This window comes from Lampetra planeri, chromosome 82 (assembly GCF_965212315.1).
Source record: "Lampetra planeri chromosome 82, kcLamPlan1.2.h2, whole genome shotgun sequence".
NCBI classification, from domain to species: domain Eukaryota; kingdom Metazoa; phylum Chordata; class Hyperoartia; order Petromyzontiformes; family Petromyzontidae; genus Lampetra; species Lampetra planeri.
In genome coordinates this window covers 1,656,615-1,682,772 of record NC_136186.1, presented here as the reverse complement: position 1 = coordinate 1,682,772, position 26,158 = coordinate 1,656,615, and the positions used below count along the sequence as shown (strand labels likewise).

The window sequence follows — 26,158 nt, the reverse complement described above, 5'->3', positions numbered from 1 at the left end:
CCTTCTGTGTGCTTCTGCTTGTTTGGAAATCGACGACTGACTGACTGGCGCGTGCTGCCGCCAAAAAGCACACAGCCCACTTTCAGCGAATTCAATGTAAGGGATCATTTATTTGTCCAATCAGATTGAAGGCGACACCGACAGAATTTCTCGAGCGCTGGTTTGATATGTAGGGCCGGGAACTGTGCAGGGCCACTTTGCACACACTTGTTTCGGCCCAATGAAAGATTAAGCACAGTGGTTTCAAGGGAATGGGCGCAATATTGATGGAGCTGCATACGAAAGAGTGGTCAGTTTTGGCCACTGGGCCGTCGAACCGAACGCCACCAATAATTAACAGATTTTATTGAAAGTTCTGGAATAGAAAATGTATGTGGCTATCTGATTAGTGGAGGGTTCTTGTTTGCACCCGCGGACGTTCTTCGTTGCCGAGATATCGCCACCAGGACGCAGTGTTCGGCGGGTGCAACAGCAACACTGTACCTACAGTAGATTATCCGTTGCGACCATCACTCTGAATATGCACATCTTATTCCAAATCAAGCTCGAGATCACCAATTTTGATATTTCAGGCTGTATGTCGCTTTATAATCCTCTAAACTTGCAGCAGTTTAGAGGACATTGGGGGGTGAATATTAGCAAATTAACACGAAACACGGAATTATGCATGGAGATGCACATCCTTATTCAAACGGAAGTGTACAATTATGCAGTGAGATGTACATACGTATTATGTTGCTAGATATGCGGATTGTTAATGCCTAAAATTTACAATTGAATGCAAAGTCCATGATAGGCCAAGTCGAGAACAAAGGATTTGGATGCTACAGGGGAATTATAAAGGGCTTAAAATCAGACCTCAAGGACATTTCGAGAGGGATTTTGCTGAGGATAGAGGCTCGACTCCTCGCTCTGCAGATAACCCTTCTTCCACGAGACCCAGCCTGGCGAGCACGATTGCTTGGCTACTTTGCTTCAGGAGAGTTCGTGGTGATCTCTTCAGACGGGTTCCAGGGACATCGATACGCCGTGCATCAACAAGTAAGTGTCTTCGTTAGTGGATAAACTGGTAATCGTGTGTGTAGTCCGACTTCCGAGACGTTACTGTGACTCGGTTAGACGTTAGTGAGAGTTGCTTTTTGGCGATTTGAGCCAGACATCCACGAAGTTTCACATGGAGCAGAAAAACTCTCCACAGCGGCACGCACACACGGGTAAGAAGCCATTCAATTGCTCTCTTTGTGGGAAGGCATTTGCAGATTCATCAACTCTTCGCAGTCACCAGAAAACACACTCGGGTGAGAAGCCATTCAATTGCTCTGTTTGTGTGAAGGCATTTGCCCGTAAAGCAGATCTTCACACTCACCAAAAAACACACACGGGCGAGAAGCTGTTCAATTGCTCTGTATGTGGGAAGCCATTTTCACGGAAATCAAATCTTCATCGTCACCAGGAAACACACAAGGGCGAGAAGCCATTCAATTGTTCTCCGTTGGAGAGGACACGGTCATCACCCCGAAACAAGCATGAGAAGATCCGCAATGATAGGAAAGTGAAATCAAAAGGAGAAATACAGAGTGCTGCAATGAGTCCTGAAAAAAATGCATCTTTCGAACCTATGCAGGTGGATCCTGAGAGATGCGTGGATGTAATGAGTCCTGACGACAATTCCTATTTCGACCCCATGCAGTTGGATCCTGCGAGATGGCTGGATGTACTGAGCCCTGACGACAATTCCTATTTCGACCCCGTGCAGGTTGATAATGAGAAATGGCTGCTGGAGTGGCTGGATAATCAAAGTACTGAGTACTTTTGTTAAAGTCCTGGAATGTGCACGTTTGTTTCTCTGTTAGATCAATGTATTAGGTGCAATTGATTATATCAGTGATTTCCAGCACTACTCCAAGCTAGTGTAATTATTTTAACAAAACCGTTTGATTGCTCTGTGTGTTGGAATCATTTTCACAGTCAGTAACACTTCACAGGCATCATCAAACAAAGAGTAAAAATGTTGTCATGAGTCCTCAACGAAATTCCTCTTTCGACCCCATGCAGTTGCATCCTGAAAGATGGCTTGATGTAGTGGAGTATTCGTGTCTCATATATATTTTTCGGTGATTTCTAGGACTTCAAGCTAGAGTGATGTTGTGAATGCTCTATAATGTGTTCGGATGAATGTCTTCCTTTTAAGTTCCAGAAGTGTTCACGGATTTCAGAATGACAACAATTTTATACTTAGGACGAATGGCTTCAGTCGAAAAGGACGTCAAAGGGGAAATCGACGTTTACGTGTTTGATTTTAAGAATATATTTTAACTGTTGAATTCCTATTGGGAAATAATTTGCCTAGTTCCTTTCCTGTTTGAGCATACGTATTAATAAAGATTTCGATACGAGTATTAACGTGAGATTTCTTGCAGATTAATAAAGACCTGTATTAATAAAGATTTCGATACGAGTATTAACGTGAGATTTCTTGCAGATTAATAAAGACCTGTTTTTAAAGATGACTGATCGTACGTTATTGCTACCATATCTTTCCTTTAAAAAAAACACGGACGAGTAGACATACACACACGAGTGTGCATCCAAACACGACTGTATATACAGCGTTGTGCATTCACACACGAGTGTGCATGTGTTTCTACAAGTATTAACGTTAATACTTGCAGAACAATAAAGACCTGATAGGTGAAAGATGACTGATCGTCCCTTATTGCTAAAATGTTCATAGCGAACACGTGTGGAGGCGAGTATCAGGTGAAGCATCTCCATCACACAAGTTTACCCTTACCTGGCAGCATCGTGGCAGTCCGCTGGTCACACTCACTACGTCACACTCACGAGCTGTAGGGGCGGGGCTCTGTCTGCTCAGTGGCGCTGTTTTCATTCATTTAGCACCACGAGCGGGGAGTCTCATCCCTGTAGTTCCCTGTTGTGGTGCCGCGCCGCATTCATTACCACGTTGCCCCTCAATTATTTGTACGATACAATATTATAACAATAATACACGAGTACACATATACACTCCCATGTACACACACCCACACACGAATATACATACACAGCAGTGTACGTACACAGGGATTGCGTTTGACATCACAAATAAATGGGCGAACAAATGATTGTACATACCTATACACACATACATACACGCTTGTACATATCCACATAAACAAGTGTAAATATACACACGAGTGACGTACACATCAGTACAGATCCATGTACATACACACAGTAGCAGACTAGGATAGCGAGGTTTTGTGATTATTTTCACAGGTTAAACTGACGATATAAATATTAGATGCCCCACAACACTGAAGTACGTTATACTTTTGAAAAAAACCCGCATTCAATTCTAATTCCTTCTCTGTTTCCACTCCAAACGCTTGGAATTATTAATATTATTTAAAATAGTGGCCACATGTTTAATGAGTGTAGTGAAGACATTAGTTTACTTTATTTCATTCCATGTGTTTGCATTTGCTACGGCACACTGGTTGAAATTATTCTTCCCATTTATGAAATCTCTCTAGAATCATTTACATTTTCTTCATAAACTTCCTTGCATTCAATTGTTATTCTCGCATGTAACGCTCCTCATATATAACAAACCTAATCTCATGTGGCCATTGTGCTTAAGCCTAAGTAGGATTTTGCACATTTCCAATGGCCTGTAAACTGTGATCAAGTTACCGGCCTTACCTGTGAAATACAGTATAATATATTGTTGATCGAGATATACTCATGCTAAGAGGTGCATGTTTCATATCGTGTTGATGTGGTTTTATGAATATGTTTAAGGACCTTTGTTGATCAGGGTGTGTCTAGACAACGAAGGTGAATTGTTATATTTGATCAATTAAAATTGTTACAATTGCCGTGGATACCCATTTGGATGGTATCGTTTGTATGCGTTGTTTATCATATTGTAACGCAGCCATGATCGCATTTCAGTCTATAGCAGAAAGTCTCCTGTGTATTTAGACCTTTGTGTATTACAGTGCTGTGTGTACGAATGTGTTGACACATTTTCCACGTGTTTTCACGGTAAGTGCATTGCATGTGGAGGGGTTACCAGCCCATTGCAACAGTCCGGAGACCTCGTGGGCCTCTGTGATGTCTATGAGCCTTCCCTCTAGGACATTGCTCACATTTACCACAGCTTTACCGCCCTGCATCGATGATGAGGTAGGGGTTGTTTTTACAGAACTTCACTCGTGGGCAGGATAATGCCAAACAACAGGGAGAGTGGCTCCTATTTTGAATAAAATAATGAAGGGCCAACCGTGGCGGTGAGCTGTAGGAAGCTGTATACCCCACGCGTGGAGTGGTGATTGTTCCTGCCTGCACTGAAGGTGAACATCAGTGTAGGGATGCGGGCAAGGCCGAATAGTCATATGCCTCTCAAAATATCCCATATTAGAATCACACTCGAATGAATAATTGTTGTATGTATATATGCGAACTGCGGGATTTGAATTGCATTATAATCACTATCATCACATTGTGGTCGTTATTAGATTCACACTATCCACTGCTGGATCTGCCCTCTCAATGGATTAATATATATGCATATATATACAGAGTATGATTACTTGACATTTACGTATTGATTTTTAACTGTTGAATTCCTGAAAGCTTCCAGCTGTAAGTAGCAGCTCGGCAGGACTGTGGGGTTATGCGGCGCTTTTGGTTCGTGCCTACTTTCCCAGGCTCACTTTATCGCCGCCACTATTAAATTTTTTACCAGCCAAAACTTGAGGCATTTCAAGAGGGGTTGGTGTGTTTTGAATATTTTAGATCAGCCACCCTGCGTATCTCTGGGACCACCCGATACGCACGCGATACACCGCAGGATGACCCCTTCATCCCGACATTCACGCCAGAGCCTCAGCGTTCGCGAACACTCGCACACCCTGAAGGCACTTGTAGCCTTGCGTGGCGTCTGCCACCCACTGTTGGGCCACATTCCCTAGAAAGCCGACTTCAAGGTGAAGCTCGACGCTGAGCGTCGTGGACCACCGCCGGCCTGACACCGTCGTCGTCAGGGGAGAGGACGCGAGACGGCGCCTCCTGGCTCCTTTCCACCATAGGGAGGTGTCAGAGGCAGCCTCCTTGAGGCCCACGACCGGTTCAGATAATCGTCGCTGATGTTGAGCAAGAATTTAACGTGAGCGAGAATTGAGCTGCGTGCTAACCACTACACTACCACTCCGCTACAACTACGCTACCACTACACTACCACTACACTACCAGTACACTACCACTACACTGCGCATGTTCATACGCACAGCTGTGTAATAGGTTTTGTGATCATTTTCACTGGTTAAACAGAAGAACGCTGAATTATCTTCTTGGTTCTTTCGGTAAAGTCACGTAGAAGGGAAATAATAAAATAATAAAAATAAAACAAAATAAAATTATTCTCACGACGTTTCGGCCACAACGCAAGCAGCCATCCTCAGGTGAAGAACAGGTCTGTCGGAAAGACAGCGTCTGAAAGAACACCACCAGGTTTGGCAGCGTATATTTAAGCTGGGTTGGAGGAGGTAGAGCGCCTTGACAAATGAATTTTCATATCAAGAGGAATTTAGCATATTTATGGGAATGCGTAGGAGGTGGACGGGGGGTTTCAAAGTCATATTATGCCCGTGCATTATGCAGGATTAGCAGCATCAAAGGGAGGGAGTAGGGTTAGCATTAATAAAGGGAAGGAATGTTAATAGTATGGAGCGGCAGTAACTAAACCACCACGTAAAAAACTAAAATATAAACTACATCAGTATCATCAGTATACTAAATATACTCTCCAATAAGCTGAGCTTCTAACAGTAATTCATACAATACAATTCTATGTCGCAAAAAATATAATATGCCTCCAGCTAAACTTTTTCTCTTACATCACACGGTTCTACCCCGTACTATATACTGCCATAGACAAACCCAACATTAAATAATATACTGTATTACTATACACCACCTTAGACTATACATTATAATATTACACTATGTATTATTCTACCCACCCTATACTGTATACCACACTGCTGTATATTCACTATACAATTACGATACTATATATTACCTTATACATTATATTAAACATTACACTTTTATACTATTTATTATTATACAATCTGCTATACAACCTATCTCCGGTTGTAGCCAACGTTTTCATGGAGAAATTTGAGACTGACGCCATCCAGACTGCCAAACTACGAAATGCAACGTTGAGAACTTAATCTTTCATCAATGCAACATCATTCCAAACGACCCCACCATTTGTGTGCTGGTGTCATTGACCCAATTCGAATGATACCTGTGACTTACAGCTTTCCACACCTTACGCCACGCTCCCATGCCCCCTTCATTCGTTTTTTGTTTATCAGAAGGAGGCACTCCCTGTTTTTTGCCAATCCCCTGCCACGAGTAAAGTTTTGCAAAAACAACCCCCTTCCTTCATTGACAGTGTCAGACGGTAACGCTGTGGTGGATGTGAGCAATGTCCCGGAGGGAAGGCTCGTAGCCATCACAGCGGCCCACGAGGTCTTTGGACGGGTGCGAGGGGCTGGTAACCCCTCAATAGTCAATGCAATTACCAAAAACTCGTCACAAATCTTAAACACGTGCAAAATATTGAACACAAACACACTGGTGTATATACACACCGAAGGTCGTATGTTACAGACTAAAAGGTGACGATTGTTTTTTTGTTGCGTTACTTTATTATAAACCACGCTTATAAGCTAAACCATTCAAATGATTGTTCAAAGTTTACGACAGAAATTGGAAATAAAACACCCTCGTTTTCTCAAAGCACCCTGTTCAACAAGAGTGTTCTAAATATATTTATAAAACAAGGTCAGCACAGCATAAACCTGCACCTCTTAGTCCAAATTAAACTCGACATCATAATGTTGATACTTTAGACTGTATGTCGCTAATAAATCCTCTAAACCTGCAGCAGATAACAGGACATTGCGGGGTGAATATTGGCAAATTAACACGAAACACAGAATTATGCAGGGAGATGCACATCCTTATTCAAACGGAAGCGTACAATTATGCAGATGTGCATACTTAGTAAAGTTTAAGTACAATGGCCAGATTAGCTAAGCTATGTTGCTAGATATGCGGATTGTTAATGTAAAAAATTCTAATTGAATGCAAAGTCCATGATAGGCCAAGTCGAGAACAAAGGATTTGGATGCTAGATGGAAGTTAGAAGGGGCGTTAAATCAGACCTCAAGATCATTTCGGGAGGGATTTTACTGAGGATAGACACTCGACTCCTCGCTCTGCAGATAACCCTTCTTCTACGAGACCCAGCCTGGCGAGCACGATTGCTTGGCGACTGGTTGGCGACTTCGCTTGGGAGAGTTCGTGGCGATCTCTTCAGACGGGTTACAGGGACATCGATACGCCGTGCATCAACAAGTAAGTGTCTTTGATAATTGGTTTTTTACCCTTCTATCTGGCAACAAAACTGACACCTTTTTACAAGGAGTCATGTTTGCATAGACCGCAATACCTGCAGTCACAATACAAACAAAAGACATAACTCTGATAATGTATGTGCACTGTCCTTGAAGTTGATTGGTCCACACCCGAGACAGCTTTCCTTAGAGCCTAGTCTCACATGGGTTGAACCAGATGACGCCAAAAGGCGCACAACTCAAAGACAATGCACCATCAGAGTATGAGAGCTCGAGGCAAGTATCTACACTATGGGAACCTCATTTGCCAGTAAAAATATAATTGTTTTTTTTACCCTTCTATCTGGCAACAAAACTGACAGTCATAATTAGTGGATAAACTGGTAATCGTGTGTGTAGTCCGACTTACGAGACGTTACTGTGTCTCGGTTAGACGTTAGTGAGAGTTGCTTTTTGGCGATTTGAGCCAGACATCCAGGCAGCTTAGAGGGCGCCTTTAACTCGCAACAACACCCGCGACTGTTACTCTGCTCTGACGAATAAGTCAAATGGAGCAGTTAAACTCTCCACAGCGCCACACACACTAGGGTGCGAAGCCATTCAATTGCTCTGTTTCTGTGAAGGCATTTGCACATAAAGCAGATCTTCACACTCACCAGAAAACACACACAGGCGAGAATCAATTCAAGTGCTCTCTTTGTGGGAAGGCATTTTCACTAAAACAAAATCTTCACACTCACCAGAAAACACACTCGGGTGAGAAGCCATTCACTTGCCCTGTGTGTGGGAAGGCATTTTCACTGAAACGAAATCGTCAGTCACCAGAAAACACACGGACGAGAAGCCATTCAATTGCTCTGTTGGTGTGAAGGCATTTGCACGTAAAGCAGATCTTCACACTCACCAGAAAACACAAACGGGCGAGAAACCATTCAATTGCGCTGTCTGCGGGAAGGCATTTGTACAGAAATCAAATCTTTACACTCACCAGAAAACACACTCGGGTGAAAAGCCATTCAATTGCGCTGTGTGCGGGAATGCATTTGCATGGAAATCAAATCTTTACACTCACCAGAAAACACACTCGGGTGAGAAGCCATTCAATTGCTCTATTTGTGGGAAGGCATTTTCACTGAAATCAAATCTTCACACTCACCAGAAAACACACACGGGCGAGAAGCCATTCAATTGCGCTGTGTGCGGGAAGGCATTTGTACTGAAATCACATCTTCAAAGGCACCAGAAAACACACTTGGGTGAGAAGCCATTCAATTGCTCTACGAGGGAGAGGACAAGTTCACGGTCATCACCCCGAAACAAGCATCAGAAGATCCGCAATGATAGGGAAGTGAAATCAAAAGGTGAAATGCAAAGTGCTGAAATGAGTCCTGAAAAAAATTCACTTTTCGAACCGATGCAGGTGGATCCTGAGAGATGGCTGAATGTATTGGATGTAATGAGTCCTGACAATTCTTCTTTTGACCCCATGCAGTTGGATCCTGAGAGATGGCTGGATGTAGTGGAGTGGCTGGAGAGTCAAATGTATTGAGTACTGTTGCAGTGTATATTCGTGTATCTTAAATATTTTTCCAGTGATTTCCAGTAACCCCTGCTAGAGTGATGTTGTGAATGCTTTTTAACGTGTTCCAATGAAAGCATTCCTTTTATGTTGTAGTAATTGGATCATCGGGGCTGTTAAATGGCTGGTGCTCATGGTAGAAGGTGGCATGTGTTGTAATTTTCTCACAGCAAATGATGTGAGCGTGCTGTCTTGTTCATTCCAGACTCCGTCACGTTAAGGTGGTGCTTCGTAGTCCTATCGGATTACTTGTTGATGTGGTGTGATGTGCAGTGGTTGTGAGGTGGTTCAATTCCTGATTTTACTCTCGTGGTTTTGTCGAGCTAAAGTTGGAGAAAGACTGTGATCACATCTTTGCTCAATATTTTTTCAAAAAATCTTTCATTTTCCTCATTTTTTTTATAACTACTGCAGATGATCGGTTTCGGGATGTACGTGGATTTCACTTTCGTTGTTCCTGTGTTTGATGGCTTTCACTTCAGGATGGATAGCTTCAATAGATAAAGATGTCAATGAAGAATGATAAATCGACCTTTACTTGTTTGATTTTGAGAATATTTTTTAACTATTAAATTCCTGAAAGTAAAATCATTTGTCTCGTTCCAGATCTGAGTTTCAGCCATATTTGTTTAAATGGGGGTCTCAATTCTAGATTTGAAGCTTTCGTGACTGCAAGGATTCATACTCTTAGGTTTTTTCGGGAAAGTCACGTAGGTAAAAAAAATAAAAACATGTTTAATTAATAACAGTAAAATAAAAATCACGACGTTTCGGAGGCAACACAAGCTTCCGTCTCCAGGTGGAACCGTCACAGCACGCTCGCTGTATCAAGTAAAGGTAATTTACTTAATACAGCAAGCGTGACTTTACCGAAAAAAACCTAAGAGTATGGGGGGTCTCAAGTTTATGGAGTTGATGATCTCAACATGTTTACAAAAATACGACGCGTAAAGTTTTACTGCCATGTGATGAATATTTCTCAATAGCAGGTCCTGTTGTGTGGTAAGAGGTAATTACAGGGACCTCCGAATTAGTTCTGTGAATCTTCATGTGCTTCGTTCTCTAATTCATTACTCGTCCTTTGAATGCATTTTCTGTTCTCCATAGACCGGGAATCGTGGCGCCAGTCAACCACGTGGGGGGACATTATGGATGAAGTGGACCCTTTCCCAGGCCAAAGCTACGAGCATCGCTTCCCAAAGGTGGGTATGGGATATATTGGGGTCAAACACACCATATTCACTCCACACTAGCACACCATTTCACCACGCCATTGCACCAAAACATCACCACACCATCTCTCCACGTCACCTTTCTCATCACACCACCAACTCAATAGACCATCATAGAGCCTCATAATGCGTCTATACCATCACAAGACACTATCTCTCCAGAACATTCCACAATTTCACCTCCATATCACAACACCATCTCCCGACACGATCACTCCATCTCTCCACCATCACGTCCTGCCATATCCCACTCGTGCAAGCACTTCAAGTTGCCATTTATTTTGCCAATGAAGACAGAATGATATTATGCAATCTCATGAATTCCGTCTGTGAGCTGATTGGAAGTTGCCATTCCAGTTGCCTACTTTGGATGCTGCAGTAAAATTTGTCCAGATTATGGGCTTCCAGATCTTTACAATCGAACATTGTGGAAATGTTTTGCCCGTAATGATTGTTGCCAATAATGGTCATGAAATCGTCGCAGACTATCACAGCCTTGAGTACGTTTATGGAACTTGTGAGAATATATGATGTAACATGTATTTTTGATAACATTAGGTGGTGTATATTCACGTGTTCTAGCATGTTTGCACGAGTAAATGTTCATGTTTGCATTCGTACATAGATGTGCGAGTATGCATTTTTGTTCGTGTACGTGCCCGTCCATGTTTGCGTGCCTGGGAGTATAAATTTTGTCCTGCGTGTGCATGTCTGAACGGTCCTGTGCTTTTCTTCGCGTGAACAGAGTAGCATTGGGGAGGTGAAGAACTTCAGCGGGGTGAAGCGTCTCCAGGAGAACAAGCATCTTGCGAAAGAGAAACGCACCATGGAAGAGGACCGCCTCATTGAGATGAAGCGCTTTGCCAGGGTGACGCGCATCCCAGAGGAGAAATGCCTTCGAGACAATCTCCTCAAGAACCGCCTCATGGAGAAGCGCTTCATGGAGGAGAAGCGCTTCATGGAGAAGCGCTCCATGGAGGAGAAGCGCTCCATGGAGGAGAAGCGCTCCATGGAGGAGAAGCGCTCCATGGAGGAGAAGCGCTTCATGGAGGAGAAGCGCTTCATGGAGGAGAAGCGCTTCATGGAGGAGAAGCGCTTCATGGAGGAGAAGCGCTTCATGGAGGAGAAGCGCTTCATGGAGGAGAAGCGCTTCATGGAGGAGAAGCGCTTCATGGAGGAGAAGCGCTTCATGGAGGAGAAGCGCTTCATGGAGAAGCGCTTCATGGAGGAGAAGCGCTTCATGGAGGAGAAGCGCTTCATGGAGGAGAAGCGCTTCATGGAGGAGAAGCGCTCCATGGAGGAGAAGCGCTTCATGGAGAAGCGCTCCATGGAGGAGAAGCGCTTCATGGAAGAGAAGCGCTCCATGGAGGAGAAGCGCTCCATGGAGGAGAAGCGCTCCATGGAGGAGAAGCGCTCCATGGAGGAGAAGCGCTTCATGGAGAAGCGCTTCATGGAGGAGAAGCGCTTCATGGAGGAGAAGCGCTTCATGGAGGAGAAGCGCTCCATGGAGGAGAAGCGCTTCATGGAGGAGAAGCGCTTCATGGAGGAGAAGCGCTTCATGGAGGAGAAGCGCTTCATGGAGGAGAAGCGCTTCATGGAGAAGCGCTTCATAGAGGAGAAGCGCTTCATGGAGGAGAAGCGCTTCATGGAGAAGCAGCGCTTCATGGAGAAGCGCTTCATGGAGGAGAAGCGCTTCATGGAGGAGAAGCGCTTCATGGAGGAGAAGCGCTCCATGGAGGAGAAGCGCTTCATGGAAAAGCGCTCCATGGAGGAGAAGCGCTTCATGGAAGAGAAGCGCTCCATGGAGAAGCGCTCCATGGAGGAGAAGCGCTCCATGGAGGAGAAGCGCTTCATAGAGGAGAAGCGCTTCATGGAGAAGCGCTTCATGGAGGAGAAGCGCTTCATGGAGGAGAAGCGCTTCATGGAGGAGAAGCGCTTCATGGAGGAGAAGCGCTCCATGAAGGAGAAGTGCTTCATGGAGGAGAAGTGCTTCATGGAGAAGCGCTTCATGAAGGAGAAGTGCTTCATGGAGGAGAAGCGCTTCATGGAGAAGAAGCGCTTCATGGAGAAGCGCTTCATGGAGGAGAAGCGCTTCATGGAGGAGAAGCGCTTCATGGAGGAGAAGCGCTTCATGGAGGAAACGCGCTTCATGGAGGAAAAGCGCCTTCGTGAGGTGAAGCGTCTCGAGGAGAAGCATCTGGAGGTGGAGAAGCGTCTCGCCATTGTGAAGTGTGTCGATGACGAGAAGCGCCTCAGAAGCTAAGTGTGTCAAGGAAGACAAGCGCCTCATGGAGGAGAAACGCCTCATAGAGGAGAAGCGGGTGGAGGAAGAGAAGTGCCTCAGAGGAGAAGTGTCTCAGAGGAGAGGCGGGTGGAGGAAGACAATCGCCTCTTTGAGGTGAAGCGTCTCGTAGAGCTGAAGCATCTCGAGAAGAAGCATCTTGAGAGTCACCTTTGCAAGGTGAAGCTTGTCGAGGAGAAACGTCTCATGCAGGAGAAGCGCCTCGTTGAGGTGAAACTTCAGGAGAAGCACTTGATGGAGGAGAAGCGTCTAGTGGAGCAAAAGTGCCTCATGGAGGAAAAGCGCCTCGCCAAGATCGAGCAACACTGGCTCCAGACCGCTACCACCAGCAGCACCACCACCAACACCACCTCCGCCAACACCGCCAGCGCCACCACTCCTGTGCAGGGCCCGATTGCTCCGAGCTTTGGAGAAGAGGGCTTCCAAGAAGAGAAAGTAAACTCTGGAGCCGCTGAGCAACGGTAAACTACTCTGCATGTGTTTATTTTCATTTATTTATTATCATGCTTGTTTACGCAGGATGAGCCTCACTAAGTCTCAATACTTTTTTTCAGGAGGGTCCTGTCAAGTTTGCTCGCAGTTGGTAACAAAGTTGCTGCTGTTTGTGATCCAAATTGAGCGATTTGCATTGTGTGGGTTCAGTTACAGGGAGAAAGCTGCAGAATCCTCCCAGAACAGGGGGAAGCACATTCCACACAGATAACGTGGCCCAACGTGGAAATCAAACCCAGGTCCCTTCTGCTGCTGAGGCACAGGTGCTCCAGCCCTGCTGCACTCACAAAATATACAGACACTGCAAACCCCACGTGTACATTCCGCTATACTGTGGACAGATTTACTTTCCATAATTGGTTTCTGAGTGAGACCAGATAACGATGCGGCCATATTTCACCATTTAACCCTCCATCCACCGTGATAATTTCGCACTCTCATGCCTGTTTCCAGGCCAGCTGACAAGTTGCCTTGTAATGCACAGAGACAGCGACCACTGGGAGGGGTGTCCAATTTCAAATGCGTTGAGATGCGAGATGTGAGATGTGAGTGGCTCATCGCGCTCAATGCACTCTGAGATGCCTTCGACGTCAAGGGAGGCGGCTCTGTCGACCTCAAATCACTGTCGGATATTTGATAGAAATCGTGGATCGGTTGAAGCAGCCAAAGGGTCGCACACTCATCGCTCACCACTTACAGTTCAGATCTTGCTTCCTGCCCTGGTTATTACTGCCGCTGCATTGACCACAAAGATACACACCCATTCCATCACAGTGGACATTCATGATCTCCACCGATGTCATTTTTAATGTGTAGACCATTATGTCCAAGGGATCAATTAGAATACACCTAAAAATGTCACTAAAAATGATTCGGCTAAATTGACACAGCAACGCCACCCACTACTGTGAAACCACAACAGTCTGTGTGAGACACAGTTGAACCTATCTCAAGGATAGCCTTGCCCCATGAGAATAACAGTGCCAATATGAAGCACACTCACTGGCCATGTCGTTATTGCTGTTCATATTAAGCTCGAATGAATCCGCCACACATTCCACCCCCGGACGTTGAGTAGATGGCGATGTCTGCCGTAGCAGGAAAGTGGAACGGTGTCGTGTTTGTCTCTTAACAGATCTGAGCTAAAGCAGCCCTCCTCCTCACTCCTCCAGGCCTTTGAAGCGAAGTCAGAGGTTGTGGAGAAGGAGACGAAGGAAGAGGTGAAGGAGATGAAGGAGGATGAAGTAGAGACGGAGGAGGAGAAATCAGAGGAAGAGAAGGCAAAGGAGGACGAGATTGTGATGGTGACAATGGAGGAGAGCACGGAGGGAGAGGATAAAGACAATACGGAGATGGAGAACAAGAAGACAACAAAGGATGAACAGATGGTCGTGGTGGAGGAGATGGAGACGATGGACAAAGGGGAAACAATGGTAGTGGCGGAGGAGGAAGAGAAGAGGGTGGAGGAGATGGTGGTGCAGGAGGGTGAGGAGGAGAAGATGAAGGAGGAAGAGATGGTGCTAGTGGAGGAGGAGATGGAGAAGACAGAGATGGCACAGGAAGAAGAGGTAGAGGAGAAGATGGCGGTGGAGGATGAAGAAGAGGGGATGGAGGAGGATGAGACAGAGGAGGAGAAGATGGAGGAGGTGCAGGTGGAGATGCACGAAAAGAAGAGGAAGTGAGGGGGCTTCGCTCGCATGGCGAGAGCGTTCACCTCACTCCTCCGCCACATGCTACTTTGTGGAGGCAGGTCCACCGCCCAGTAGGGGTGGTGGCCGTGGATCGGTGCCAACCGTGACCGCTATCACCGCACTACCCACGGTGCCACTGGGACCACAGCTGGGGAATGAAACTGAGCAGCAGATGCCAGCACTGCAGCGGAGAATGACTGCTGCCAGGAGACCTCACATCACACACACACACGGGACTATTCCATTAGCATAGCTAATGGAATAGGGAGACACGGGGAGAGAGAGGAGGGAGACACGGGGAGCGAGAGGAGAGAGACACGGGGAGAGAGAGGAGGGAGACACGGGGAGAGAGAGGAGGGAGACACGGGGAGAGAGAGGAGGGAGACACGGGGAGAGAGAGGAGGGAGACACGGGGAGAGAGAGGAGGGAGACACGGGGAGAGAGAGGAGGGAGACACGGGGAGAGAGAGGAGGGAGACACGGGGAGAGAGAGGAGGGAGACACGGGGAGAGAGAGGAGTGAGACACGGGGAGAGAGAGGAGTGAGACACGGGGAGAGAGAGGAGTGAGACACGGGGAGAGAGAGAGGAGGGAGACACGGGGAGAGAGAGAGGAGGGAGACACGGGGAGAGAGAGAGGAGTGAGACACGGGGAGAGAGAGGGAGACACGGGGAGAGAGAGAGGAGGGAGACACGGGGAGAGAGAGGAGGGAGACACGGGGAGAGAGAGGATGGAGACACGGGGAGAGAGAGGAGGGAGACACGGGGAGAGAGAGGATGGAGACACGGGGAGAGAGAGGATGGAGACACGGGGAGAGAGAGGATGGAGACACGGGGAGAGAGAGTGAGACAAAGCAGGCACCTGTAGGCCAGGTGCCTCCTTTGTCTCCCCCCCACCACCGCCACTTCTGATGTGTCGACACCGCGCTTGGTGCTCACCTTCTCCTGGCTGAGTCGACGTAGAGGAGGCCCAGCCAGCGAGCCGCCACTTCAGAAGGTCGCGAGCCACCGACGGTGGCCGTGAGAGGGAATCCAAATCAGCCTCTCGCCACCCACAATGCACAGCGCCGCCTCCACTCGCCCCGGCCTCAGCAGAAGTAGCAGCTGAGGGAGGCGAGGGGGGAGAGGGGGGTGAGGGGGGTGAGGGGGGACATGGGGGGTGGCGCAGGGGGAGTTATGGGGTTGAGGGGTTATTCATAATAAAGGTTAATTTGGGTTAGTCTCCAACACAGCGATGTGCTAAAGTAGAAACTAATTGGCACTTTTTGTTCACGTGACAAACTTTATTAATTGGCTGTGTCGGTGTGGTGACGGGTTTTAAGACACATTTATATTTACACGATTTTACCGCAAAAAAAACCCCTTTATTATGGGATTGGAGAAAGTTAGGGGTTCAAAGGGTTAGTGAGTTGGATTTAGAGGCATAGGGGTTTAGAGGGTGAGGGGTTTAGAGGGTGAGGGGTTTAAGGGTTAAGGGGATTAAAAGGTGAGGGTGTTAGGGTGAAGGGGATTAGAGGGTTATAGTTTTCGGAGTATAGCGGTTTAGAGGGTTAGGGGTATAGAGGCTTAGGTGTTTATAGGGTCAGGGTTTTAGGAATCTATGGGTCTGTGATTAACAATGAACCCTATGGGAAACCCAATGATTAACACTGAACCCTATGGGAGACTCAGTGTGTAACACTGAATCCTATGGGAGCCCCAGTAATTAACAATGAACCCTATGGGAGCCCCAGTGATTAACAACGAAATCACGACGTTTCGGAGGCAACACAAGCTTCCGTCTTCAGGTGGCACCGTCAGCAAAATTACTGCTGTGACGGTGCCACCTGAAGATGGAAGCTCTTGTTGCCTCCGAAACGTCGTGATTTAATCTATTTTTATTTTATTTTGTAACCTACGTGACTTTACCGAAAAAAACAAAGAGTATGGACCCTTGCAGTCACGAAAACTTCAAATCTATAATTAACAACGAACTCTATGGGAGCCCCAGTGAGTAACATTAACCCCAAGGGAGCCCTAGTAATTAACACTGAACCCTATGGGAGACCAAGTGATTAACATACTCTTAGTACTTTTGGTAAAGTCACGTAGGTAAAATTTTTAATTTCATTTTTTACCTACGTGACTTTACCGAAAGAACTAAGAGTATGAATCCTTGCAGTCACGAAAGCTTCAAATCTATAAGTGATTAACACTCAACCCTATGGGAGACCAAGTGATTAACACTCAAATCATGGGAGCCCCAGTGATTAACACTGAACCCTATGGAAGTCCCAATTATTAACATTAACCCTAAGGGAGCCCCAATGATTAACACAGAACTCTATGGAAGCCCCAGTGATTAACACTCAACCCTATGGGAGCCCCAGTGATTAACACTCAACCCTATGGGAGCCCCAGTGATTACACCGAACCCTATGGGTGCCCCAGTGATTAACACTGAACCCTATGGGAGCCCCATTTATTAACATTGAACCCTATGGGTGCCCCAGTGATTAACACTGAACCCGATGGGAGCCTCAGTGATTAACACCGAACCCTATGGGAGACCCAGTGATTAACACTGAACCCGATGGGAGCCCAAAGTGAGGCACACTGAACTCTATGGGAGACCCATTTATTAACACTCAACCCTATGGGAGACCCAGTGAGCAACACTGAATCCTATGGGAGTCCCAATGATTAACATTGAACTCTAAAACCACCCACTCCCGAGTGTAAGTGGGTGAGTGAGTGTGTGGGTGAGTAGGTGAATGAGTTTCTGATTGAGTGGGTGAGAAAGTGGGCGAGTAGGTGATTTATTCAATGAGTGGATGAGTGGGTGAATGAGTGATGAGTGAGTAGCTGAGTGAGTTTCTGAGTGGGTTAGTGGGTGAGTGAGTGGAGGATGAGTGAGCGAGTGAGTCTCCGAGTGAATGGGTGAGTGATTGAATTAGATAATGATTGACCGAGTTGCACAATGAGTGAGTGACTTAAGGAATTATTTGGGAAACGAGTGAATTGGTGAGGGAGTGGGTGAGTAAATAAGAAAGTGAGCGAGAGAGTAGATGAGTGAGTTTTTGAGCGAGTGGGTCAGTGGTTGTAGGCGTTTCTAAGTGAGTGGATGAGTGATTTTCTGAGTGCATGAGTGAGCGAGTTAGTGAGTAAACGTGGCCGATTGAGTAAATGAGTAGATAGGTTAGTGAGTGAGTGCGGATGAGTAAAGGTGTTTTTGAGTAGGTGGTTTGGTGGTTGACTGAGTTTCTGAATAGGTTAGTGGGTGAATGAGCTTCTTCGTGTGTCTGTGAGCGAGTGAGTCTGAGAGTGAATGGTTGAGTGAATGGGTGAATGAATGGGTGAGTGAGTCAGTGGGTGAATGCTTGGGTGAGTGAGTTTCTGAGTCAGTCTGTGAGTGAGTGGATGAGTGAGTGGGTGAGCGAGTGGGTGGGCGAGTGGGTGAGCGAGTGGGTGAGCGAGTGGGTGAGAGATTGAATGAGCGAGTGGATGAGTGAATGGATGAGTGAGTGGATAAGCAAGTGAGTCCACGAGTGAGAAAGTTGTTGAATGAGTGGGTGAGCGAGTGGGTGAGTAAATGGTTGAGTGAGTGGAGGAGTGATATTCTGAGTTGGTGGTTGAGGGAGTGGGTTCTTAAGTGAGTGGAGGAGTGGGTGAGTGAGCGGGTGAGTGAGTTTCTGAATGAGTGGCTAATAGACTGGGCGAGTAGGTGAGTGAGTGGGGTGGGTGAGTCTCCAAGTGAGTGGGTGAGTGAGTGGGTTGTTGAATGAGTGGTTGAGTGAGTGGATGAGGGGATGGATGAAATTATTGAGTGGATGAGTTAATGGTTGCGAGTGAGTCGGTGGGTGGATGAATGAGTTTCGGAGTGACTGGATGAGTGAGCGACTGAGTCTATGAGTGAGTGAGTTGGTCAGCGAGTGGCTGAGCGAGTGGATGAGTAAGTAGGTCAGTGAGTGGGTGCGGATAAGTGAGGTAGTTTTTAAGTAAGTGGGTCGGTGGTTGAGTGAGTTTCTGAATAAGTTAGTGGGTGAGAGCTTCTGAGTGAGTCTGTGAGTGATTGAGTGTGAGCGAGTGAGTCTATGATCGAGTCTATCAGAGAGGGAGTCTGTGAGCGAGTAAGTTGGTCAATCTGTGCGCGCATGGGTAAGTGGGCGAGTGAGTGCACGAGTGAGTGGATTCATTCTTTTGTGAGTCAGTTTCTGAGGTGTGAGTGGGTGAGTTTACGAGTTATTCTGTGAGTGGATGCACGAGTGGGTGAGCGAGTTCTTGAGTGAGTTTCTGAGTGAGTGGCTGAGTGAGTAGGTGAGGGATTGGGTGGGCGAGTAAGCCTGTGAGTCGTTGAGTGGGTGCACGAGTGGATGAGTCTGTGTGAGTCTATGTGTCTTTTTGTAAGTATGTTGTCCGTGTTTTGGACGGGTCTTTGTTTGAGTTAATTGGTTTCTGTGTGAGTCAATGGGTCTGTGTGAGTCTATGGATCTATGTGCGAGTCTTTGGGTCTCTGTGTGGTGCACATAGCCTGGCATGTGAGTGGGGGGTACAGTACCCCTGTGCGTATGTGAGGCGGGGGCACCGTAACCCCGTGTGTATGTGGGTGGGGTACCGTAACCCTGTGCGAGGGGATCTCCCCACCCGGGGCAGAGGGAGGATCCTGAAGGTGGACCCGGAAGCGCTCGGCTTGGGAGACAAACCATCCTCCTCCTGCTTCTTGTTGTTGTGCTGGGGGGGGGGAGGGGTGTGGAGAGGGAGGAAGGGAGGAGGAAAAGAGGAAACTAAACTATTTCAATTTTTCCAGGTAATGCCCACCGAGCTACACAGCTCTTCTTCGGAAGGGAAAATGCCACAAATGATAGGTCAACGAAGTGGCCTATCATCACGTCGACATTTATAGAAACCAAACACTCTGAACGCGACCACGGGGAGAGAGGGAGACACGCAAACTCGAAATATATAGCAGGTGTGAGGGTAGGGATCGAACTCACGACCTCCTGTATAACAGGCGAGGTAGTTATGGGAGAAAGGAGAGGGATAGATAGTTCCATAATTCTTTAGAATTAACCACTCGGCCACGCCGAGAGGGATAGAGGCAGGGAAGGTGAGGGAGTTAGAGTGGGTGGGGGAGAGTGGGGGGAGACAGGGAGAGGGAGGAAGAGTGGGTAAAGGGAGGGGGGGGAAATAAGTCAAGCTCACAGTATTGCTTGCACTCACCATGATACAATCACCATCAAACTCACACTGTCACATACCATCACTCACATACTCACCATAATACTCACACATCCACACACACTCACCCTCATAAACACACCCCTACCATCCAACTCACACAGACACGACATGATAGTCACACACTCAATCACCATTACTCACACACAAGCACACAAACTCACAACGTCAATGGCCGTCATTCACCACTACGTGGCGGTAATGTCATCACAACAAACCAGGTGCCATGGGTTGACTGCTGTGCCATACTAGGTGCAGGAGGAGTTCATGGGACAGACCCAGGTGCCATGGGTTTACTGCTGTGCCAGGCTAGGTGCAGCAGGAGGTCACGGGACAGATCCGGGTGCCACAGGTTGACTGCTTTTCCAGGCTAGGTATAGGACAGGGGTCGGCAACCTGCGGCTCCGGAGCCGCATGCGGCTCTTTTGAACCTTGACCGCGGCTCCGGGGCGGATGCTAGCGAGGGGAGGAGGCGCACTGTGACACCTGCTCTGGCGTTGCCGCTGCTGACAGGTCGCCGCTCAGCTCCACACTGCCCGCCCGGTGACAGGCAATAACGTTGCCGTTGCTTTGTCACATGTTTGGAAGAAGTAAAAACCTTCCTGGGCAGCAAAGAGCTCACCTTTGCTGAGCTGGAACAGCCAGAGTGGCTGGAAAAATTACATTTTAAGGTAGACATGACAGCACATCTAAACACGCTAAATACAACCCTTCAGGGGAAAGGAGGCACAGCCCTGCACATGCTGGAGGAGGTTTTGGCATTCGAGCGCAAGTTGACAGTGTTTGTCAAAGATTTACAGAGAGGTACACTGTCTCACTTTCCCTCTTTGAGAGAGTTCAAACAAAGTCATGATACGATAAATTTGGAATATTTCAAGTCTGCAATCACCACAATGCAAAGTTCGTTTGGGAAACGATTCTGTGAGTTCAGAGAGGAAAAAACGACATTATCCTTCCCTGTCACTCCCCTGGCGATCGATCCATCCCTACTGAATATGACTGCATTTGCAGGTGTAAGTCAACCTGATCTTGAGATGGAACTGGCCGATATAGCCGACAAAGATATATGGGTGTCCAAGTTCAAATGCTTGACCGCTACTCTTGAGGATGTTGCCCGTCAGAAGGCCATTCTGGCTCAGAATCATAAATGGAGTGATATTGAAAACCTTCCCAAACAGGACAAACTTGTATTCGAAACATGGAATGCCATCCCCAACACTTATATAAACATGAAAAAGTATGCATTTGGAGTCCTGTCGATCTTCGGCTCCACATATGTATGTGAGCAGGTCTTCTCCAACATGAACTATATTAAAAACAAACATCGATCACGCCTCACAGATGACAGCTTGCAAGCCTGTGTGAAAATTAAGGTGACGTCTTACAGCCCTGATGTGCAGACACTGTGCACTGAGGTTCAGGAGCAAAAATCCCATTAACCAGGTAATTTAGCTATTAATTTGCAAAAATATATTTTACATTGTTAAGTGAAAAAGTCCTTTTTTTATTCAGATTGACAGCTGACTGCACGATCCTGTATATAGCAATAAGGTAAGAAACAATATATGCAGTGTTATATTTGTTTTAATAGTTGCAATGGTTTTGTGGCTCCCAGTTTATTTTTTCCTTCGGAAACGGGTCCAAGTGGCTCTTTATGTCTTAAAGGTTGCAGACCCCTGGTATAGGAGGAGGTCACGGGTTGACTGCTGTTAGATAATCCCACTCGGGTGACAGCCAAGGTCAAAGGTCAGAGTGCAGCCAGTCAACTCCTGACCCCTGAACCTTCCAGAAAGAAGAGGGGGGATGGAGACACGGGGAGAGAGAGCAGAGGTAGGAGGAGAGTGCGTGGAGGAAGTGAGAGCTCCTAGAGATGCAGGAGGTAAAGATGGCCCAGAATCAATGACGACTGCAAGGTATGCTGGGAGGCAAGGTCATGTGACCACAGGGGCGGCAATGCTGGCTGGAGCAATCGTTGTTGGAGCCGCATGGGCAGAGGACACGGAACACATCCTTCATCCCAGCACCTGCACCAACCACAATCACCACCACAACTAAAACCAAAACAACCATAAAATAACCACAACGATAACCACACCTCCAATTAGCACGGTCGGCTGGGTAGGGTGCGATTGAAGTTCAAAATAATACAACTACCATAACAACCATCATAACCACCTACACCACAACTATGACCACTACAACCACAACCTACACAATTATAACAAATATAACCACAAACACACATATAACCACAACTTACACAACCACAATAATAACCACAACATAAACCACCACAACCAAAGTCACAACTACCATAACAACCAACATAACCACCTGTAACCTCCACCACAACCACCTATAAAACCAAAACTAAAGCCATGATCATAACCACAACCACCACCATCATCACAACCACCACCATCATCACAACCACCACCATCATCACAACCACCACCATCATCACAACCACCACCACCATAACCACCACCATAACCACCACCATAACCAAACAACAAAAAATTGACGCAGATACTAAAATACCACTGCATAAAGGGTCTTTATCCCTCTGTGGGTGAGTGGCTGAGTGGGTGGCTGAGTGGGTGGCTGAGTGGGTGGCTGAGTGGGTGGGTGAGTGACTGAGTGGGTGTGTGGGTGAGTGGGTGGGTGAGTGGCTGAGTGGGTGAGTGAGTGGCTGAGTGGGTGAGTGAGTGGCGGAGTGGCTGAGTGGGTGAGTGGCCGAGTGACTGAGTGTGAAATGAACTCGAACCTGCACCTCTGCATTGCAAGCCCAGTGAGCTCACGCCCCGCGTGTGTATCGGGGTAAAGTGCGGGCACGCCCAGCGTGGAAGAGTAGACCAAATACTCCACATCGCGGCCTCTAGTCGAGGCCATTTCTGCCACGACAACAAATCCGCCCCTCCAGAGATACAAACAACTAAATGTAACTCATCCCATCAGCCACAATCTGTCAGTGCCTCTCATCATCATCATCAGCAGCAGGGCCGTGACCTCAACAGGCGCCTCCTCTGCCCCCCCCCACCACCGCCGCTGCTGCTGCGTCCACAGCGTGCAAGGTGCTCGCCTTGTTCGGGCTGAGTCGACGTAGAGGAGGCCCAGCCAGCGAGCCGCCGCTTCAGAAGCTCGCGAGCCACCGACGGTGGCCGCGAGCGGGAATCCAAATCGTCCGCTCGCCACCCACAATGCACAGCGCCGCCTCCACTCGCCCCGGCCTCAGCGGAAGTAGCAGCGGGGGGAGGGGCGGGGCGAGGGGGGTGAAGGGGCGGGGCGAGGGGTTGGGCATGGGGGGGAGGAGCTCCGGTGGGGGGAGGAGCTCCGGTGGGGGGAGGAGCTCCGGTGGGGGGGAGGGGCTCCGGTGGGGGGGAGGAGCTCCGGTGGGGGGAGGAGCTCCGGTGGGGGGAGGAGCTCCGGTGGGGGAGAGGGGCTCCGGTGGGGGGGAGGAGCTCCGGTGGGGGGGAGGAGCTCCGGTCTGCGACGTCACGGTGGGCGTGGTCACTTGGTACCGCCCCCTCGTGTCTCCCTCAGGCAGTTTGTCCGTTAGAGAGTCGGGGGGAGCATCTGGCGAAGGTGAGAAATGGTGTGAGTCTGTGTGTGTGTGAGTCTGTGTGTGTGTGAGTCTGTGTGTGTGTGTGAGTCTGTGTGTGTGTGTGAGTCTGTGTGTGTGTAAGTATGTGTGAGTCTGTGTGTGTGAGTCTGTGTGTGTCTGTGTGTGTGTGAGTCTGTGTGTGTGTGAGTCTGTGTGTGTGTGAGTCTGTGTGTGTCTGTGTGTGTGAGTCTGTGTGTGTGTGAGTCTGTGTGTGTGTAAGTATGTGTGTGTGTGAGTCTGTGTGTGTGTAAACACAAAGACGGCCGGGCGTGGTGCTAGCCACCCACCCCCTCGTGTGCCGTTCTGCCCTTCATAGGTGCTGCTGGCTAACAGCACTTGCCCCAACAGTCTATTTCAGCTATAAGGGGGATCTTTATCTTTGTTGTTAGTGGTGGTGGTGCTGATGATGTTGATGGTGGTGGTATTGGTGGTGTTGATGGTGGTGGTCTTGGTGGTGTTGTTTGTGATGGTGGTGTTGTTGATGGTTGTGGTGGTCGTGTTGGTGTTGTCTGTGATGGTGGTGGTGTTGGTGGTGGTGTTGGTGTGTTTGTGATGGTGGTGTTGTTGGTGGTGGTGTTGGTGTTCTTGGTGGTGGTCTTGGTGGTGTTGTTTGTGATGGTGGTGTTGTTGGTGGTTGTGGTGGTCGTGTTGGTGTGTTTGTGATGGTGGTGTTGGTGGTGATGCTGGTGTTCTTGGTGGTGGTGTTTGGCGTGGTGTTGGTGATGTTGATGGTGGTTTTATTGTTAGTGTTGGTGGTGTTGATGGTGGTGTTGATGGTGGTGTTGTTGATTGTGGTGTTGGTGGTTGTTGTGTTGGTGGTGGTCTTAGTGGTGGTGTTGGTGGTGTTGATGGTGGTGGTATTGTTGGTGGTGTTGATAGTGGTGTTGTTGATTGTGGTGTTGTTGGTGGTCGTGTTGGTGGTGGTGGTCTTGGTGATGGTGTTGGTTGTGGTGGTGGTGTTAGTGGTGTTGATGGAGGTGATGTTGATGGGGGTGGTGTTGGTGATGTTTTTGGTTATGGTGTTGATGGTGGTGATAGTCTTGTTTGTGGTGGTGTTGCTGGTGGTATTGGTGTTGATGGTGGTGTTGATGGTGGTGTTGTTGATTGTACGATCCATCCTGGGTTTAACCAGGCTGGATTGTGTGAGGGGCTCACAAATGCTTGAAAGATCTGGAGACATTCCCACCAGTAAGCTCCTCCGGCAGGCAAGGCTGCATTGGCTGGGTCTTGTAGACCGCATACCCAAGCAGTTTCTTTTAGTTGCATAAAGGGGGATAAACGGGCACGACATGGGCTGTCAAAAATATGGACTGATGCTGTATGGGAGGATGTGGAGCTGAGTGGACTTGCAGAAGACTGGTATCAGCGGTGTGGATAGCATCCTTAACGAGGAAGCTCGTGAAGGATCCTACCGGGCAGTAGGAGGCAGTCGCCTTCCAACAACAACTGAGGACAGAGGAGTGACGCTCACAACGAGTAGCGGATAAAATTCAACAAGTTGGCACAGTTGGGGATACAGCTGGTGTATCTACCAGTCATCTCAGCCAACCTTTGAAACCTGGGTCTATCCCGTGACGTCTTGTCAGCCTTCGACACTTCACGTGGACTAAAAGTGCACCTGGCCCGGCACATGCGCCGTGGTGTCATCACCCCTACTTAGTGGCGAATGTCGGTTGTTTTTGTATTTCGTGTTGTGAGTGAGTGGTGATGATGTGAGTCTGTGTTGATGATGTGGGCTCATGGTGAGGATGTAAGCCCGCGTTGTGACTTGACTCATGTTGAGATCTGGGAGCACTCACGCCCCCTCGACTCTTTGTGATCATCGCCTTCGTCTCCTGCCCCGCACGCAGAGACCCGGACTGTACGAGAGACGCTGTGAGTTCTGTGCACCCTGCTCTGCAAGTTGCTGCCATGGAGGTACGTGTGGCTCTTCGACTCGTGTGGTGAAGTATTGATGGACGTGTGCTCTCCACTCTGCGTGTGGCTACCTGTTGCCTATCCATTTACCTGAGTGTGCATCTACTTGCCTGCCTGAGTGTGTGTGCATCTATCAGAGTATCTCCCCTGAGATCCTGTCTGTGTACCTGCCTGTCTACATGTGAATAATCTACAGTACTGATAATTGGTTTTTTACCCTTCTATCTGGCACCAAAACTGACACCTTTTTACAAGGAGTCATGTTTGCATAGACCGCAATACCTGCAGTCATAATACAAACAAAAGACATAGCTCTGATAATGTGAAGTTTATTGTGGACCAATCAACTTCAAGGACAGTGCACATTATCAGAGTTATGTTTTTTTGTTTGTATTATGACTGCAGGTATTGTGCAAACATGACTCCTTGTAAAAAGGTGTCAGTTTTGTTGCCAGATAGAAGGGTAAAAAACCAATTATCATATTTTTACTGGTAAATGAGGTTCCCATAGAATCTACAGTACTTTTATCTATCCACTACTGGATGAAGGCCTCCTTCCCTGAGTTCCTGCTACCCCTCACGATCCTGCGATGGCATAATCCACCAAGCACCGATTTTGTCGCACCATCTTTCTGGAAGCTGTCCTCTCAAACGTCAAACGTACTCCGATACTTGGCTGCAGCTCCGT

At 47.7% G+C, this 26,158-nt stretch overlaps 1 protein-coding gene and 1 long non-coding RNA gene across 2 annotated transcripts in view; one reads left to right on the top strand and one right to left on the bottom strand.

Moving 5' to 3' along the window:
• Positions 1–14,842, top strand: part of LOC144738384 (uncharacterized) — a 135,142-nt gene extending 120,300 nt beyond the window's left edge. Inside the window, exons 4-11 of the mRNA XM_078621423.1 lie at positions 1,205–1,552; positions 8,063–8,230; positions 8,311–8,695; positions 10,192–10,220; positions 10,996–11,118; positions 12,655–12,851; positions 14,180–14,288; positions 14,795–14,842. Coding sequence (XP_078477549.1) covers positions 1,205–1,552; positions 8,063–8,230; positions 8,311–8,695; positions 10,192–10,220; positions 10,996–11,118; positions 12,655–12,851; positions 14,180–14,288; positions 14,795–14,842 — 1,407 coding nt within the window. The remainder of the gene's footprint in view (positions 1–1,204; positions 1,553–8,062; positions 8,231–8,310; positions 8,696–10,191; positions 10,221–10,995; positions 11,119–12,654; positions 12,852–14,179; positions 14,289–14,794) is intronic.
• An 841-nt stretch (positions 14,843–15,683) lies between these two features.
• LOC144738355 (uncharacterized) lies at positions 15,684–23,169 on the bottom strand. The gene is made up of 3 exons (XR_013589230.1): positions 23,032–23,169; positions 19,327–19,442; positions 15,684–15,836 (listed from the first exon to the last, which is right to left on the bottom strand). It is a non-coding gene; the product is annotated as an uncharacterized LOC144738355 (long non-coding RNA).
• Positions 23,170–26,158: the final 2,989 nt, after the last annotated feature.